Source organism: Vanessa atalanta, chromosome 12 (assembly GCF_905147765.1).
Source record: "Vanessa atalanta chromosome 12, ilVanAtal1.2, whole genome shotgun sequence".
Lineage (NCBI taxonomy): Eukaryota > Metazoa > Arthropoda > Insecta > Lepidoptera > Nymphalidae > Vanessa > Vanessa atalanta.
In genome coordinates, this window is record NC_061882.1 from 11,605,157 (window position 1) to 11,623,433 (window position 18,277).

Consider the following 18,277-nt stretch of genomic DNA (forward strand, 5'->3'; position numbering starts at 1 on the left):
ATCTTTGTTCAGAAAAATGAAATTTTATCTTTAAATACAAACCCGTTATTATTTTTTTTAATGTTTATCTTGCCAATGAATAATTGAATGTAGTAATATATTTTAATGTATTTAATGTATAAGTTGTCTGTGTATTTTTCTATTTGTAAAAATACTGTCTAGCAACATAGTTATTTACATATAACTCGATGTACATATTTATTGTTGTAAATATTACAGTTTTATTTTTAATTTGTATTAAATATAAAAACAAATAATAAAAAATTTAAATGTTTCGAGGTAATATGTAATTATAAACTTCTATAAATAGAAAATTAATAATGTAGAAATATAAACAAAACAATTTACTTACGACAAGTATGATATGTGAAATGTATTTGTAAAGAAAATATTTAGGTGATTTCTTTCTCAGGCAACATTCAACAAGGCAACAACAACAGAATATATTCGATTTTAAAATGAGTATGTACATACTACATACATTTATACATCGATGTATAAATAAAATTATAAATCATTAAAATGTCGGATAAATTATATTCAAGTTTCGAGTCGAAATAAAAAATCGACCTAGATTAGTACTTACGCATGACGTAGCGGCTAGAACATAACAAGTGCTACTGAGTTGTTGTGATTGTTTTTTTTTAATTCATCGGTAAAAAAACGTCGTCAAGTATTTATTGGAATACATGTCTGCCACGAACGTATTCAACGAAATCACAACCGAGCAGCGTGGTGGAATAAGCTGTTTCATACATTCAGCTTAAGATTAGAGGAGGCCTATGTCTAGTAGGAGTTAATTTTTTTTTTTAACTACTTAATAGCTTATGATGTGCATGAAAAATTATTATTTGTTAATATCTGTATGTGTGTACCAAGATTCAAGTCGCAAGAAAAATATTAGTTATGACTAGTAAATTTTAAGAAGTTTGTCATTAAAAATGTTTATTTAAACATTAGACAGAATCATCTGAAATGAACGCGCGTTTCTGCTATTTTCATTGGCTCATTCAATTATATTTGATTGTTAACGAACATAAATTACGCACATTAAAAAATTTATTAAATAAATATTTCTTATTATGAACTAACCTGAGATAGAAATCTGTGCGCTTGAAAAAAAAATTATAATATTTCTGCAACCTTATTAAAATAATTTAAATAAAAATAAATTCAAATTGGCCCACAGTAGTCGTAAGGAATTCAATTTGTAATTTTTTACTGTGATATTTACAAATAAAGTATTTTCATACAGATATAATTGGTGTTTTTTTAATAAAATGTTTTATAAAATAAGTTGTTTTATTATATTATGCAATAACAAAATATTAAATACTACACATAAATTCTTATTTTAAATTAAACAAAAATCATAACTTTTTATAAAAAATACATAATTATCAATTAAATAAATATTGTAATAGACTCAGATACTGCATTACATAAATAATAGTATATAATATAAAAAGTAAATTTATCTGTTGATAAATCAATTGTAAAAAGTATTCAAAACGTCTGTAGAATTCACTACATATTGTTGCATGGCTACGCATTATAAATAAAATAATTAAGTAGGCATATTTATTAACAATATAACTGACTCATGTCCAGTTTCTGACATTAATTGGAATTATTTAACTCTTAAATAATATCAAGATAATTGTAAATTTCGATTTAGAATGTAAAATTATTATACACGTAATATCATTTGTATAATACTTTCCTTGCTGTGCAAGTTAAATGCTATAGAGATCTTTACACCCATCTCAATAGTCAAGTGTTGGCAGCCATCAAATCACAACCACTTGCAATGCAATCACTTGCTATTATAATCCTACTGCCCGTATTAGCCTGGATAACATCACAAGCAGCGATTTCAGCATAAGTCACCCCACCAATTACATATACCAAAATTGTTTTTGGTTTTAGAGAAAACCCACCTAACTTATCAGCTTTCAAAGTCTTTAATATTGATTTGGCATCTCTACATCCAAATTCTAAATCATTTTGAAGATTTAAATTCGACAACTTTTCATTCAATGTTTCCATACCATCCTTGAGTTTTTCAATTACAGTTCCGCCCACTTTGAGATCAATAAGTGCAGATAACTTTGACAAAACATCTACTAAAGCTTCTGATGTTAATAGGGCATTACATATAACTGCTACCAATGGAACATATCCACCATTAAAGACATAACTTGGTGATTTCCCATCATCAGATTTAGATGGTAACTGTTTTAATTTATTGGCTACAGTTTGAAATTCATTCTGCCACCTCGGTAATCTCTCGCTCAGGTTACCTAAATTAGACAAAGAAAGTTTCGGACTGGATGGCTGTACCAACAACCCAGCAGTTATCAAGTTATTAAAAACATATAAAAACTTGTAACCAAATGCTATCAAGTACTTGCTTACAAGAGTATTATATTCATCATAAGACAATCCTTGTGTCAAACTGAGTAGGCACATGAGTCGCAAGCTATTGTAGATGTGAATGTCTGTTCCAAAATTCTCATCAATGTACGTAAAATTGGATTTCTTATTTCTGTTATTTAACATTTCACTCTCGGTAAATGTCAGATTTTCGAATTTATTATTCATTTCTGATATAATGGTTTCACTGACTAAAACATGGTTGACTAGATTCTGTTTAAAAAGTGTTACTTGTTGTAATTTTGTTGCAACAAATTCTTTCATTTCCTTAATGCCTAATGCTTTAATGTCTTCATTTTTTAATAACTTGGCTTTTGAGCTCAACACACTTAAAACTTCAGAGAAATGTCTGTGCTTTATTTCACCATATAGATTATCTAATGAACTATCTAAGGTTATGACTGTGTTTTTTCCAGGATTTCCTGCAGTAGTGGTAAAATTTAGTTTTCCTCTCTTTAATTTGGTATCATTTCCATTCACTTCTAAATGCCCACAGCTGATATCAAAAATCTCACTCAACAGTCCACTATATGTAGCTGGTGTGAGTAAGCTCGAAGCATAGTCTTGATCCCTATCCATCACTATTAAGGCTCCAATATCTTGTGAGGATTCAGAACTTATGAAATCTCTTGAATAACTCTCGTTATATACCTCCAGTATATCTAAAACACTTGCTGATAATTTACCTAAGGATAATATACACTTAGGTCGGCCAGTGACATGAAACAAACTCCACAAGGACATGGAAATGCTTGATAGTAAAGAATGATTCTGTTCAACAAATAATTGCTTATAAATAAAAGGCAATTCTAAGCTTAGAAGCTGATCATCAAGGTACATTAATTCCCATGAAAATGAATGCAACTTTACTACATCATAGAGACCTCTGTTCTCTAATATTGAGTCGAATGTGGAAATAACTTTTGGTACAATTATAATGTTGAAACATTTGGCATCTGCTAGTGATGGGTTTTGGCTCAAAACAGATGATATCTGATCTAAAACACACTTGTACTTTTTTATGGAAGCTGGTATTAAATAAACTCTAATTATGTTGGCTGTAGTACCCAATTGAGGATCCATTTTGTATATTTTTTCAATTCCATGTTGCCTTGAAAAGAAAAAATAATATATTGACTTACTCAAAATAAAAACAATAACTTAGTTGAATAACATTTAAACTTTTTTAAAAAATTAACACCTATTGACATTATTTGTTTTTCGTTAAATTCAGGATATTCTTACCTGAGCCAACTAACACCACATATTCTTTCCAATGGTTTTATAAGAGATGGGTCAATTATTAAGTCCGCCTTGTCGCCACATTGATCAAGAATCTTTTCTAATTTATGTTGGGAAATTTGACTTAACGAAGCTAACTTTAAGGAAAGCGGCTGGTCCATTATTTTGTATTTTTAATAACACCTAAAGTACATCAATTATAGCATTATTTTACGAAATGCATTTATATAGAATATAGCTAATTTTCTAAGATTATTCTCTGATATTAATAGCTATAGTAAAATTATTTGAAATATTCAATATATGCGAAATGTTTACTCATTACTGTTATTCTGTGAGTTGTGACCAGTGTCGCTTGTCAGTTGTCACTGGTTGCTAGTTGCTAGTTTTGCTACTTGCCAGAACCTAATAAGTTTTATTGTCAAAAGAATAAAATGCTTGATAAACTCACATTAAACTACAAGTTTAATAAAAAAAAGAGTAAATATTGCAACGATACCAAGATGGCTCCACTAGGACAGAATACGTGGAAAATAACAATATTTTTGATCAAAAAACAGGTGTTTTTTATCTGTAACATAATAATAATATTAATAAGGGTATTAATATTATTATTATGTTACAGATAAAAAAATAAAATACAGACGGTGGCAATACCAATATTTAAATGTTAGCTTGACAGTCGGTGTTGACAGATTACCGGCTGCGATGTCCAAATTTCTACGTCATTTGAATGTTGCCGATGATAACATATGAAAAAATGCAGATTTTATATTGTTATTTATATTATTTTATATTTATTCTTTTATATTTTACGTTTTAAATATTTTTTAACATATATATTACCACAATTTAACAAAAGTTTATTTATTTTGATAGGACTTAAAATATTTCAGTAAAATAAAATAACATGGTTGGGCTGAAATAATTATGTCCTTCTATTTCAATTTGTTTTAGGTCTTTTTTATTTACGTTATATACATATCCCAAAAATCCCGCGAAAAGTCGACCTTGACAGTTATTTCCGGTCATGCGTCGTCGTTGTCGAGTTCGCAGTATCCTTCCCCTCCGCCGCTCCACCGCGGAGTCTCTCGTCTTCGTAAAATAAAATTTAGTGAAATGGCTGCGAGAATTATCAGAAAAATTGTAAGTTTGTAGTTCAGTGTAATAGTTTCCTATTTCTTACAATTTTCTGCATGCGACCCTTATCCCATTAACATTTTACGACGGCTCGTTTAATTTCTTTTATCATCCAAAAATAGACTTATAGTTATGTCGAAGAATTACATAAATGCGCTATTGAAGCCTTTTCGTGAGAGTAAAGTTATCGAAAGCTTACTGAAATTGTTCGAGTCGGGGACGAATAAACCCTCCGGAGGGGTTGGGAGTGTGAAAAATGAGGTTAACAAAATTTTTTCGTGTCTTTGTTCTACGATCGAAGTGTAAGGTTATACTGTAGGGTTTTTCTTGTTTTGTTAAGGTCCCGGCGGGCCGAGCTGGTACCGCTCAGTACAGCACGGGAGTACGGAAGGTGACCCTTATTCCCGGCCACGGGATCGGGCCCGAGATCACTGTTGCCGTTCAGAAAATATTCGAAGCTGCCAAAGTTCCGATTGAATGGGACGAGGTGGACGTCACAGCTGTTAGAGTAAGTACACGTTTTAATTAAAACTCGATTATTATAAAGATGCCATGCTTTTAAAATTTTACTGTAAAACAACTTAATTTTATTTTTCAGTTTACAAACTATTTACGTTTCGTTTAATTTAAGGGAAACTAACGTCGATAACTTATTATTCGTATAAGAATGTATGTTATGTACTTGTAATTATTATTTTGCAAATAATAATAATAAACATTCATGTTTTATCTGATATTTTTTATTTATAATCTGTTTTAATCAGGGACCAGATGGCAAATTCGGTATACCTCAGCGGGCAATCGACTCTGTCAATGAAAACAAGATTGGTCTGAAAGGGCCATTAATGACCCCCGTTGGAAAGGGCTACCGCTCTCTCAACTTGGCACTCCGTAAGGAGTTTGACCTCTATGCTAACGTCAGGCCCTGCAAAAGTTTAGATGGGTAAGTAATTTTCACACAAATCAAATGTCTGCATTATGTGATTGATAACATGAGCTAAAACGATATATGATTGCTCAATATTCCCACAAAATTTAAATATGTGAAAATTATAAAGTGTTACTCGCTTGGGTAATAAATGGATAACATTGTACAATTAGACGGACTTTCTTTTAAAGTTTTGGATTCCACTATGCTGCCCCAATGCCATCTCTAAGTTGTGTTATATTTATTAAAATCTACGTTAAAGTTTATTAAAATACCACAGAGCTGCTAGGTTAATGCACCAGTAGTGTGTACATAATGTGGTAACCGTAAGTATCAAATTACATTTCATACAATGTATTTGTGGTTTCGTGATATTTGTCATCTCATTATGCGAATGTGCAAAATATAATACAACATTTTGTAACCAAACTAGACGAAACTAAATATTACTGACTCTGTGCGAAATTTATTTGTATTTGCAATAAACTAGCTTGAACTGGTTTTAAAATTTGCAAGTAACATCTAGGGCTGCCGTCTGTCTAATATTTACATTGTGGGTCATTCTCCCTTACATTCTACCTCACATGACCTCTGAAGAAAAATTTAAGAGAGTTTCGTATAATGCTTTAAATTAAAATCTGATTTAACTGTTATAGATTCTTGATAAAAATGCATAAGATATGAATATAAATTTTATATTAAAATTGGTAAAGTAAAAAAAAAAGGTTTCCTAGTTAATTCCTAGTTCTGCCATATTGATTTAACAGCTGGTAACCCTAGCAATACCTTGTTCTTTCCAATAGGATTATATACAATGGCATTATTATACATTATGTAACAACACACTATTTTTTTTACTATCAATTTAATTTTAAAACATGGTTGAAATCAATAATGAATTATATTCCATATAAGATTTTAAATTAATATGGTTATTTTTATTACTAACAGTATTTAAAACGGGATATTTACCATGTTTATATTCCTTTTTATAATATACAAAACGTATGATAATTTTTAGTCAAGCCTATAAATATTTTATTATTTTATTGTTATACAGTTAAGTCGTTGAGCAAAATAAATTTGTGATAGAAATGAGAAAAATGTACTACTATACAATTAATCGGAATCTATTTTTCAAGTTTGTGTAATATTGTTGCCAGATTTTATCAACTCCGAGTGCAAAATGATTAAAAGTAATTCATTGCACTAATCTTTTTACGATATCAATGATTGATTCGTAGACGGAATACCCAGTGAAGCGCCATGATTGTGATAACTTAATGCGGGGGGATATCACATGACTTAATAATCCTTTATTATGACGAAACAATGAAAATATTTCCAAAATGACCTTCCTGACCTCTACCCATTCAACAATACAAAAGTTTTGATCTTACGTGGTAGAATAAATTATTGTCTTTTTTGTAACTATTCCAGTTTGATATTACTGGTAATATCAATGTCATCATAATCATTCGCTAGTCTTTGGCCCAGTGGTTAAAACATCTTAACCGATGATTTCGGGGTCAAACCCAGGCAAGCACCACTGAATTTTCATGTTCTTTACTACGCTTATTCCACCAACCCGCATTAGAGCAGCAAGGTGGAATGTGCTCCAAACCTTCTCCTCAAAGGGAGAGGAGGCCCTAGCCCAGCAGTGGGAAATTTACAGGCTGCTAATGAGTCTTTACGTCCTGTCTCATAATACACTTTATTCGAGTATTCCTAAGGACATCGAATCGGGTTAGGGTTATGTTGAAAGTAAAGCTCTCAGCGACCGGACTAGTGGTCGTTGAAAATGTTTACCTCAATAAATGTACCGGTAAATAGCGACCGTGAATAGTGTACTTGAATCGAAGTAAAATTGTTGATAAGAACTGATTCACTCGGGCCAGTAAGCCACTCGAGTTCGATAATCTACGTTATCGCGTACATGACAAACCGTCGCGACGAACCGGGGTTACCGGATTGTTATTAATAATAATTACATAACTGATAACATTTTGTAGGCTTCGGTCATTAAGATAAAAAAATATATAATTCTTCTTACTGCGCACTTTTTTTTTAATTTAAATAAAAAAGTTTATAATTATTTAGCAAATTTTATTACAAATATAACACTATAATGTAAAGGATATATACTCTAATACCCTATATGAAATGGTATATTTAACGGGAATCTTATTGTTATATTGTATTCATGACCTGATCCTGCGTCCAGGATTTATTCCAAATACAAGTACTCTTCAACGGTCAACAGCATAGATAACATTCCGTAATGTAGAAACATTATTACGAGCATTGGCCCAAAATTCAATAGTACTAGCAAAACTATTTGGGCCAACATTCGGTACCAACATGCTAGGTTTTATTTTGATTCGATTTCATTGTTAACTGACGGCGTATATTCGCACGTTTTGCATTTGTTTTTTTATACAGCCAAAGCGCTGCTCTACCCGGCCAGTAACTTGTTTCCGCTCTCTAAAATTAATTATTCGTTAAATCGTAATAATTTATTCAATTGCAATCAAGAATCCTCTTTAATTTTCCGTACATCTACGGTTGGAGCTCTTCAAAACGTGACCATAACCGATCCGATATTAATATACATATATTTATCACACACCCAAAATACATGTTCAAAAAGGGTCTTTAAAACACTATGTACAAACAAAGTCCCGATGTTATCTTGTTATATATCGTATAGTTGTATGTTTATCAGATAATGGAGTTATCGTCATAAATATTGACGTATGGTAGTATGCGGAAAAAAAAAATGAAGTTAAATAATCCAAGATTGGCAAATCGTATCTGTTGTAGCGTCGACTTTGTTTTGTTATCATATCGAGTCAAAATTGCTACAGATATCGGATCAGAATGCGAAATAAAAAATCTGTTACTTCTAAGTATTTGTTAATTTTATTGTTCGTAGTGTCATTAATACTTACCAACTAAAATGTTCTTTTTTTTTTTTATTGTTACTTGATAAAATATTACGTATAAGGTTTTTTTTTATGGCACTGGTTGGCGGACGTAACCACCAAGTAAAGTTGCGAGACGTTTATCTAAATCTTGTATATTTGGTCTATGTTTTTGTATAATTTGCTCAGTTTTATATTTCTTTATTAAAAATTATTCCATTATTTATTTTATACTTGCTTATTTTAATCTATACTATATCATGATACAAATTATATAATGTATATAAGTCGGGTTGAATTAACATAGTTTTCTTCCATTTAACCTGACGAAGTCCAAGAAAGAATGAATTATAAACACAAATTAAGCACATGAAAATTCAACGGTGCTTGAATGGGTTTGAACTCGCAACATTGACAATCAATGCACGAATTCTAACCACTAGGCCATCTCGGTCGGCGGTACACATATACGCCCTTTATTTTTTTTAAATCATCCCCAAACAATGTTCCATATCACAACGACTTACCAACAGTTTCCAACAGAGTATATTTCAAATTGCAGAATCAAAACCCTATATGACAACGTAGACGTAGTCACGATCAGAGAGAACACCGAGGGTGAGTACTCCGGCATCGAGCACGAGATCGTGGACGGCGTGGTGCAGTCCATCAAGCTGATCACGGAGGAGGCCAGTAAGAGGGTGGCGCAGTTCGCCTTCCAGTTCGCGAGGGACAACAAGAGGAAGAAGGTGACGGCCGTCCACAAGGCTAACATCATGTGAGTGCGGTGCCCTGTGACTTGACCACCCGTCATTATTCAAACAATATTATAGTTATTAAGTTTTAACATCAATTAATTCGTTACAAGTGACCACCGCCAATAGACATTGGCGCTTTAAGAACCATCTCATCCCTGTGATCTCCACAGCCCATCGACAAAGGCGCTATAAGAAATATTACCCATTCCTTACTTCACCTATGCGCCACCAACCTTGGGAACTAATATGTTATGTCCCTTGTGCCTGTGATTACACTGGCTCACTCACCCTTCTAACTGGAACAACAATACAGAGTACTGTTATTTGGCGGTAAAATATCTAATGAGTAGGTGGTACCTACCCAGACGGGCTCGCACAAAGCCCTACCACCAAGTAAATCATTCAAAATCAATTTCACATTATCAAAGCATCGCCCACCTTAGGAACTGAATTGTTACGTCCTTTGTGCCGTTAGTTATGCTGGCTCACTCACGCAAACCGGAAATAAACAACACCAAGTATTGATGTTTGACGGCGAACGTGTAGTGAGTGGGTGTACCTAGACTTGTACAGATTCAAAAAGTCATATTCATAATTATATTTTATAGTTTCTTGATGAATTGGCTAAATATAAATTTCTGAGCCAATTTGTGCTAAATTTGGCATAAGCTCCTTCTATCTCCGCTAAGAGACATTGTAACGACGAATCGTGTCACACAATCGCATTCCTCAAATGTCTTAGACAACAAATAAATGCATTGGAAATTAAAGTCTCTTTTTGTAGCTACTGTTTATTTATAAAAAAAGATGTGCTCGTACACAAGTAACACAAGTGAAACATTTTTGCGTCACAAACGTTACTCGCTACTAATTCGACTTCTTAGTCGAGGAATTTTACTCGTTTTTTTACAATACCATCGTTGATACCGTTTTAAAGTATTGAAATACATAGTTCGTTATTACGTGCGAAGGTAAAACGATCGGCCTCGAGTCTCGAGATAATTGTCACATATTAGGTTCGTCTTTATTGTCGCTAATGGAGTGATATCGGGTCGCCTGTTTTTACGATTATAAATATCAATTAAATGGACGGTTCAATGCAATTTTTATTAAAAATAATAATCAAAAGCTATCCAAAAATTACTTTAAAAAAGTCTGGATAGATTAATAATTAGTTTATTCGCTATTTTTTCAGTTTAATTTGACTAAAAAATCAATTACAACTCAAAACTCATTCGGTTATAGTTGCTTTTTTATGGAACTCAAGGATTTATGTTTGTTTATCGGTGTTTGTTTTTTTATTTTGCGTTCATATTTCAAATTGTTAGAATACATAATGTAAATTTAAAACAAGATTCTAAAGAAATCCATTTCAAATGTTAGTTAAATTTAAATCGTTGTAGATTTTGTCGAATATATAAAATAACGTAGTTATATTTTAAGTATTTTATTAAATATGTCTCCAGTAACAACGTCAATCTAAAATCCATGTTACAAGAGAGGAATGAAACTTATCTCAGTAAATGCAAATATAATACCTGAGCTACTATTAACACCTACCCGCTAAGTAAATAGTTAATATATTCAACATATATTTGACATTATATATGTTAATGCAATAAAATAAATATTTGTAGTCTAGTCCTTTTTTTAAAATGATATAATCTAAGAATTTTCATATGCAGAAAATATTTCGTCTGTAGAGCTATTCTTTAAGAAAATAACCCGACTCTCACCGCAGGACGTGACCGTGAAATGCCAGAAAGTGACTAATAATTATAACATATTAAAGAAATAAACTGACTGTACCGAGATACGAATACTGCACTGGCTGCCTCGCATAAGTTCGGACCTAGACTTTTGCTGCTGGCCGACTTTTGATACCTGTTGCTTGTTTATGATAAAGGTCTCCGCCCATAGACGATGGCGCTGCAAATATTAACATTCCATAATGCGCCACAGACCGACAGAGACTAGCTCGTTCGCCTTTACCGAGGCTTCTTCAACAACCGTCCGCACATTGTTGCACTGAACAGGCGGAGCACTACATGCTCGTCGCGAGTAGTTCTCCCGTAGACTGCACGTGGGAAAGGGCTGCCGAAAGGCTTTAAATAAAGTTCATTTAACCGGCGCCGGCTAACATGTGGCCCCTAGCCGACCATGCTCTGCGCTCGAGCTGGATATCGCTATCATCCAAGCGTTCATTAACAATATGCCCAACGTATTTGAACTCAGATACTTGTTTCAGAGGAGTTCCACAAAGGTGTATATTAGGTTTCAAATTTAAAAACCCATAAGTTTTTTCCTCGAAAGTAAAAACTAATAAAAAAATACATATATATACTAATAAAAAGTATATACAATATAATTACTTCCTTGCAAGCGAATTCCAATTCGGTCACATGTTCAGCGATATGACGTCGTGAAAATGTATGTGGTTGCAGGCGAATGTCGGATGGTCTGTTCCTGAGGTGTTGTCGTGACCTTGCGACTCAGTACCCGGACGTCAAGTTTGAGGAGCGGTATCTCGACACCGTTTGCCTCAACATGGTCCAGGATCCTTCCAAGTTCGATGTTCTGGTGAGTGAGAATTATAATAAAATGTATTTCCAAAACTGTACTACGACTGCTTTTCAAGAAATTATAAGTGTCAAGGTCAAATAGGGTAAAAAGTATATAACCAACCATTTATCGTTCTTCCTAAAATCAAAATGTAAATGTATAAGCATAACCTTTGAAGACCGTACACGCAAGCAATGAGCTCTAGTAAAGTTCTGTCGGCGGGATCCGCAGGTGATGCCGAACCTGTACGGAGACATCATGTCGGACATGTGCTCGGGGCTGGTGGGCGGCCTGGGCCTCACGCCCTCCGGCAACATCGGCAAGAACGGCGCGCTCTTCGAGTCCGTGAGTATCGCGCGCGCACACACACACACACACACACACACGCGCACACTACTTAGTGATCTGAATCTTTACTTTGCCGAGTTGTCTATGCCATATGATCATTATGTCTGACAGGGTTTGTTAGTAAACGTTAATAATAATTGATTTATATAAACAGAACTGTTATTTCAAAATATTGTAATATCTATCCACATGGATTATATTTTTGCAGTAATGTTTTAACGACAAAATCGCTTTAAATTTATGTACTTGATGATGAAATGTCTGTAAACATTTTAACTTATAAAAACCGTGACATAACGATTCTACTGTGATTTTTTCGAAAAAAAAAAACATGCGAGATATTTTTTTTTATTTTGAGAAGGACAAAAAACTGCTTTTCCGACTAGAGACAAACACATCCACAATCAATATTTGGTCACATGACATAGTTCATACTAGTACATAATTTGTATAAAATCATTCGTCTACCGTTATGTTACTTGATAGTATATACTTAGATCAACTATAACAAGAAAAACTACTATACACACAGCCACACGAGGTAACGTACACAACTTACACACACTCACATGCGTAATATATATTGATGTACGTTAGTAAATATACATAGAAAATCACATGTTTAATTACAAAACAGTTGTTAAATATTAAAAAAAAAAAACACGCCTTAAAGGGAATATTCATACCGGACCGAGTTTATATTAAAAGTGAAAATTAGTGTTTTAATGTACTGTGCGTCTCAGCAGTGAAAATATATCAATTGAAAATGTAAGTCTGATCAAAAGATCTTTGACGAAATTTTTACTAACCAGTGTGGGCATTGAAAACATTACTAAAATATGTTTTGCATGAATATATGTTGTGTCCGTTATAAAAATTAATACACAAAATGTAATATCAAAGAACATCAATCGTTATTTGTATTTATAATGAAAAGTAACTATTACAATATATGCTGCGAGATTGAATTCGAAATATTCCAAATACACTTAATATCATAAAATTTTCAATTTCATTACATTTATTTAAAGTATATGTATATGTATTTGTTTGTATATGTGCATATTATATGCTTCAACTTGTTTTAAATTCAGTTTTGAAATACTCCATATAATAATTATTTTCTCAGTACTGATCTGGGAATGAGCTGAAATAACTAAATAAAACTGATTGCTATTAATGTAAAGAATATTTTTGAACGTATATTTAATAATTAAATGACTTCATTCAGTTATGGCCTAAATGCCTGACATCTGGGTTTTTATAAATAAAAAGTAAAAATCTGCTTTATTATCTGTAATACAAAATATTATGCCAAAAACAGATATCAATAAGATTAATTTATGAATCAAGCCATATATTTTTTTGTGGAATAATAACTACTTATGAGTAACTAATCTGTTTCTGTGATCATTATTATTTGTATAATTATATTTACTAACTGGCCTAAAACGGTTTTTACAATAATCTACCATGTTAAGTATATGTCTGTCTCATCACAAAAAATGTACAAAGATAAATCAGAAATGACGAAATCGCTTTGCGATCTTTTTTCACGAAATAAAAAGGAATGAAATATTTTGTGTAACGAGTCGTGAATATGACATTTCCAATTTATACTTTGCACGACGAGATCAAAAGTAACCCACCGCGTGCATTTCCACGAGTTGGCAAAAGTGTAACGAGTAACGGGCGAGCGCGCAGGTGCACGGGACGGCGCCCGCCATCGCGGGGCAGGACCGGGCCAACCCCACGGCGCTGCTGCTGTCGGGCGTGATGATGCTGCGCCACCTGCGGCTGGGCGCGCTGGCCGAGCGCATCGAGGCGGCGTGCTTCGCCGTGCTGCGCGAGGGCCGCGTGCTCACCGAGGACCTGGGCGGCGCCAGCTCCTGCTCGCAGTACACCGCCGAGGTCATCGCCAAGCTGCAGTAGGCCTGCGCGACCACACTGATCTTGTGTTCTGGTACTTTATTAAACATACGAATGGTACTACATTTTTTAATCGATTTAAAAAAACAGTATTATTTTTACACTCGTATGGGATATGAGTTTTAAGTTATTTATGTTTAATTACATAAAAGTAGTAGTAAATTTTGTTAAGCTGTATACGGGGCGATGCGGCGACGGAAGCTGAGTAGATGATTAGCTAAACTAGATCAATTGTAAATTTATTATTAAATGAAATTGTGTTTTGTCATGTATCATAAAATGTGCGATTCTCCATTAAACATTTCGTAGTGGAAAGATCTATTGGATCAGTGATTCCCGACATATGCGGCAGCCACCTGCAGCCACCCTGAAACAATAGTTCCAGCCTACTTTGAATTTTTAACATCACATATATTTTAATATTATTCCTAAATAGTCGTATAAAATTACTTAAGCTTGAGACAACAAAAATTGTGTGCCTATTTGAAAAAAAAAAAACAAAACAAAATTTATGTTGTTTTTACTTTTACAAAAGCAACTATTATTATCACTCTTCTCTAGTAGTAGGGAAGCGCATCTGATTTTGAGAACTTGATGACGATGCGTTCTATAATTTGTAATTTTACTTTAAAACCTAATACTGGGAAGTTTCAATTAATTTATTATTAAATTGATTTTTTTAAGTTTAAAACCAAATACAACTTATTAATCTGTGCAAAAACCTTATCTGTCAAAATGTGTTAATAAAATAACACAAAGAATTTCTATTGAAATGAACATCTAGAATGTTTTGTTTATATTTTGTAAATAAAATTGATACATACGTGTAGAATGTAATACAATTTTTATGTTAACAGTGAAAAAATTTCAATCCTATTACATAACATTGAGAGGGATTTAATTTTCACGAATGAATGCGGCAAAATGAAATGAGGTATTTGTGTTCATCATGTTCATTGTATTTAAGTTATTTATTGGCCTCTAGGCATTTTTTGATAGTGATACACGGCTGTTTAAGTGTGATGCTAGGTAGAATTTCATATTGTAGTTGATAAAATATAATAAAAAAAGTATTCAATCAATATTTAATATTTTCCCGTATTTAATTATTTAGTATCATATACGATACTCTTTATTTTAAAATTAAGTCATGTCATATAATTATATTATATTTATATATAATTTATAATTTGATCCAATATTGCATTTGATTTTTGATAATAGAACAATCCACTATTATTATTAATTGAATAATTAAAACAAACTTCTTACATAATTCATATAAAAAATATAGTTTTGTTTTAACTGGAGCAGATAGATCTTTCATTAGTCAATTTATATTTGCAAAACTACTACATCCTTAAGTATCCTATCTTATGATTGATAATAAAGTAAACATTTCCCAATATCAGCCATAATAACCAGTATTTGTAAAATATATTACATTTATAGTTTTAGTTAAATGGGTTACCTAATTTGTGATGTTTGAATCATTCCATATTTAGTTTGTATTCAGTATTATTTGTATTGATTTACAATATTTATTACCAGTGAAATGAATTGTAGTACATATTACAATTATCAGATGTAATCTGACAATAAATGTTATAATAAAATATTGTATTGCATTTGTGTTTTTTTATCCCAAAGTAAATAAATCAAAACATAAATGGTTTATATTAAATTAACGGTAAGTGTTTATTAGGATGTTACTAATTATTCTGGATTTTAATTATGTTATTTCATTGTGGAATGTTCTACATGTTTCTAGGCAAACGTGGTTTTGTTATTGAGCATCTACGTCGAAATAAAAGCGTCCACAAAACCGTAGTATTCTTGGAAATTTTTGATTATTTCTCGATAAATAACATAAGTCAAATCAAGTTGTTTTTAATGTGTCTCCTTTTTATTATCAAATTATAATGAATATTGTTTTTTAATGGTCATTACAGCTTTCTAAGAACGATATATTATTACACATATGCCATTGCTGTAAGGCTCGCTACTTTTAAGGTAAGGTTTAGGGGAATTAAATATATACACGGGCATCACTGAACTCGAAAGATGTCAATTATTGTATATAGTATGTACTCAAGAAAAAACGGCTTGTAAGATTTATAAGTTGATCAGACATTAAAAGAACCCCAAAATGATTGACAAGACAAATATTTATTATAAAAACTTGCACATACATGTTAAACAGTAACGTCATAATGACCAAATTTTCTCGACATATTTAACTTATCTCTATACCTCTATTTTCTCTTTTGACTGACAGAAATCATCATATCACTAATATGTTAACAATGGCTAACACCATAGTGATAGTGATCGTTAGTGAAATTTTACAGTTTATCGCTATATAAACACCCATTCACTCATACAGATCCTGGAAAACTTTCTGGACTCTATGTTGAACGGCTCTTTTTAATATGAAGAATTTCGTATCGTATCGGAAAACGTACCTCGGATCAATTTATTTTTGTTAATCTTAACTAATTTTTTTATCATATTTATTTCATGTATTTAAATATATTGTTTGTTTTGTTTAGGTCCATGGAACAGCTCCCGACATCGCTGGCAAAGATATGGCTAACCCCACAGCTTTACTCCTGTCCGCCATCATGATGTTAAGGCATTTACAGCTTAATGAACACGCTGATAAAGTTCAAAATGCCTGCTACGAAGTGTTGCGCGAAGGAAAGTCTCTTACCGGCGATCTTGGTGGTACTGGCAAATGCAGCGAATACACCAATGCAATTATTTCGAAATTAAATTAATTATAACGCATGGTAGGTTTTTCCCGCCCTTTTGGACTTAGGAAATAAAAAAATGTTACCAGAGCCTTGGACGATGATTCAAATTGTGAATATGGCGGCATAGTATTATTTTTTTAGTTAAAATTTACCGCAATTACGTCAATCACGTAGACAAAGCAGCGATATAAAATGCCAAAGTACACTTTCACCTTGAGCGCAATTCATTCATTTAAGTATTTATTGAATGAATTACATAAGCAATTAATTTTAAAACAAAAACTTTGTTATCCTAAAGAATTATAATCATTATTTATTAGAACTTGACACTAAAGAGTTTCTTTGTCAAACAAGGAATGAAATAAAATTTCAAATAAACCATTTATTAAAAATTGTTGTTGTTTTATTGTTCTGCATATTTCTTATTAATATAGATGTACCTAGTAAATAAAATGTTGTTGCGTTAATTTAACGACTTAATTTATAGGAATTTTCTTGTTCCGAAGAGAATAAAAATTTTACAACGTCGAAAACTTAATTTCTAATAGATATTTTAAGTGAAATTAGATAAAAGAAACAACGAAAAACCTACCTATTTCATTGAATGGTAAAATATTATATTTTGCTTATTGCATTATATTAGATTCCAAAAAACAAAATGTTAGAAGCTATAAAGTATAAATTACGGAGACAGGAAAGAAAAAATACGATTTAGAATTTGGAACATATATATAAAACAAATTATAGTTCGTCAGAATTTTCTCAAAAAGCTTTCTTGTCTAATTCGGCAACTCAATTTGCTTTCCACGACTTCGGGAACGTATCGCCTTTAAGGGACTCATCGAAGTCATTCCTACCGGTATTTCAAGGGGAAGTAAAGCTCTGATCATCGTTGTTCAAGGGTCGTCGTGCTATGCAGGTTGGACAAAAAATTATCTATTATAACTTTTTTATCTTTGAAGATAAATAAAATAAAACATAGAAAGTTATTGCATGGGTAAAAATAATAAATTTTAATGTACATAACATTTTATTTTTAAGTGTTTTCTCGGATAACTTTTGGATTTGGAAAAAGGTAAGTATAATAAAATAATATGTATAATAAAATAAGTAAAAAAATAAGTAGTGGACGTGTGCCGAGAGAGAGGGAAATTAATGAGCAAATAGGCCATCTTATCTTAGTATAATTGGTCACATTTGCATATGTATACTACAGTATGTAGCAGTGTAAGAAATATGTCATATATTATATTA

The 18,277-nt window shown here is 32.1% G+C and overlaps 2 protein-coding genes across 2 annotated transcripts; one reads left to right on the forward strand and one right to left on the reverse strand.

The window, feature by feature from the left end:
* Positions 1–1,484: 1,484 nt before the first annotated feature.
* Positions 1,485–4,172, reverse strand: LOC125067865 (vacuolar protein sorting-associated protein 33B). The gene is made up of 2 exons (XM_047676754.1): positions 3,682–4,172; positions 1,485–3,547 (listed from the first exon to the last, which is right to left on the reverse strand). Exons 1-2 carry the CDS (start codon positions 3,837–3,839, stop codon positions 1,774–1,776), a joined length of 1,932 nt encoding a protein of 643 aa, XP_047532710.1. The 5' UTR covers positions 3,840–4,172; the 3' UTR covers positions 1,485–1,773.
* Positions 4,173–4,683: 511 nt separating this feature from the next.
* LOC125067597 (probable isocitrate dehydrogenase [NAD] subunit alpha, mitochondrial) lies at positions 4,684–17,417 on the forward strand. Its single transcript, XM_047676256.1, has 7 exons — positions 4,684–4,824; positions 5,159–5,326; positions 5,583–5,761; positions 9,233–9,448; positions 11,873–12,008; positions 12,222–12,335; positions 16,820–17,417. Exons 1-7 carry the CDS (start codon positions 4,798–4,800, stop codon positions 17,045–17,047), a joined length of 1,068 nt encoding a protein of 355 aa, XP_047532212.1. The 5' UTR covers positions 4,684–4,797; the 3' UTR covers positions 17,048–17,417.
* Positions 17,418–18,277: the final 860 nt, after the last annotated feature.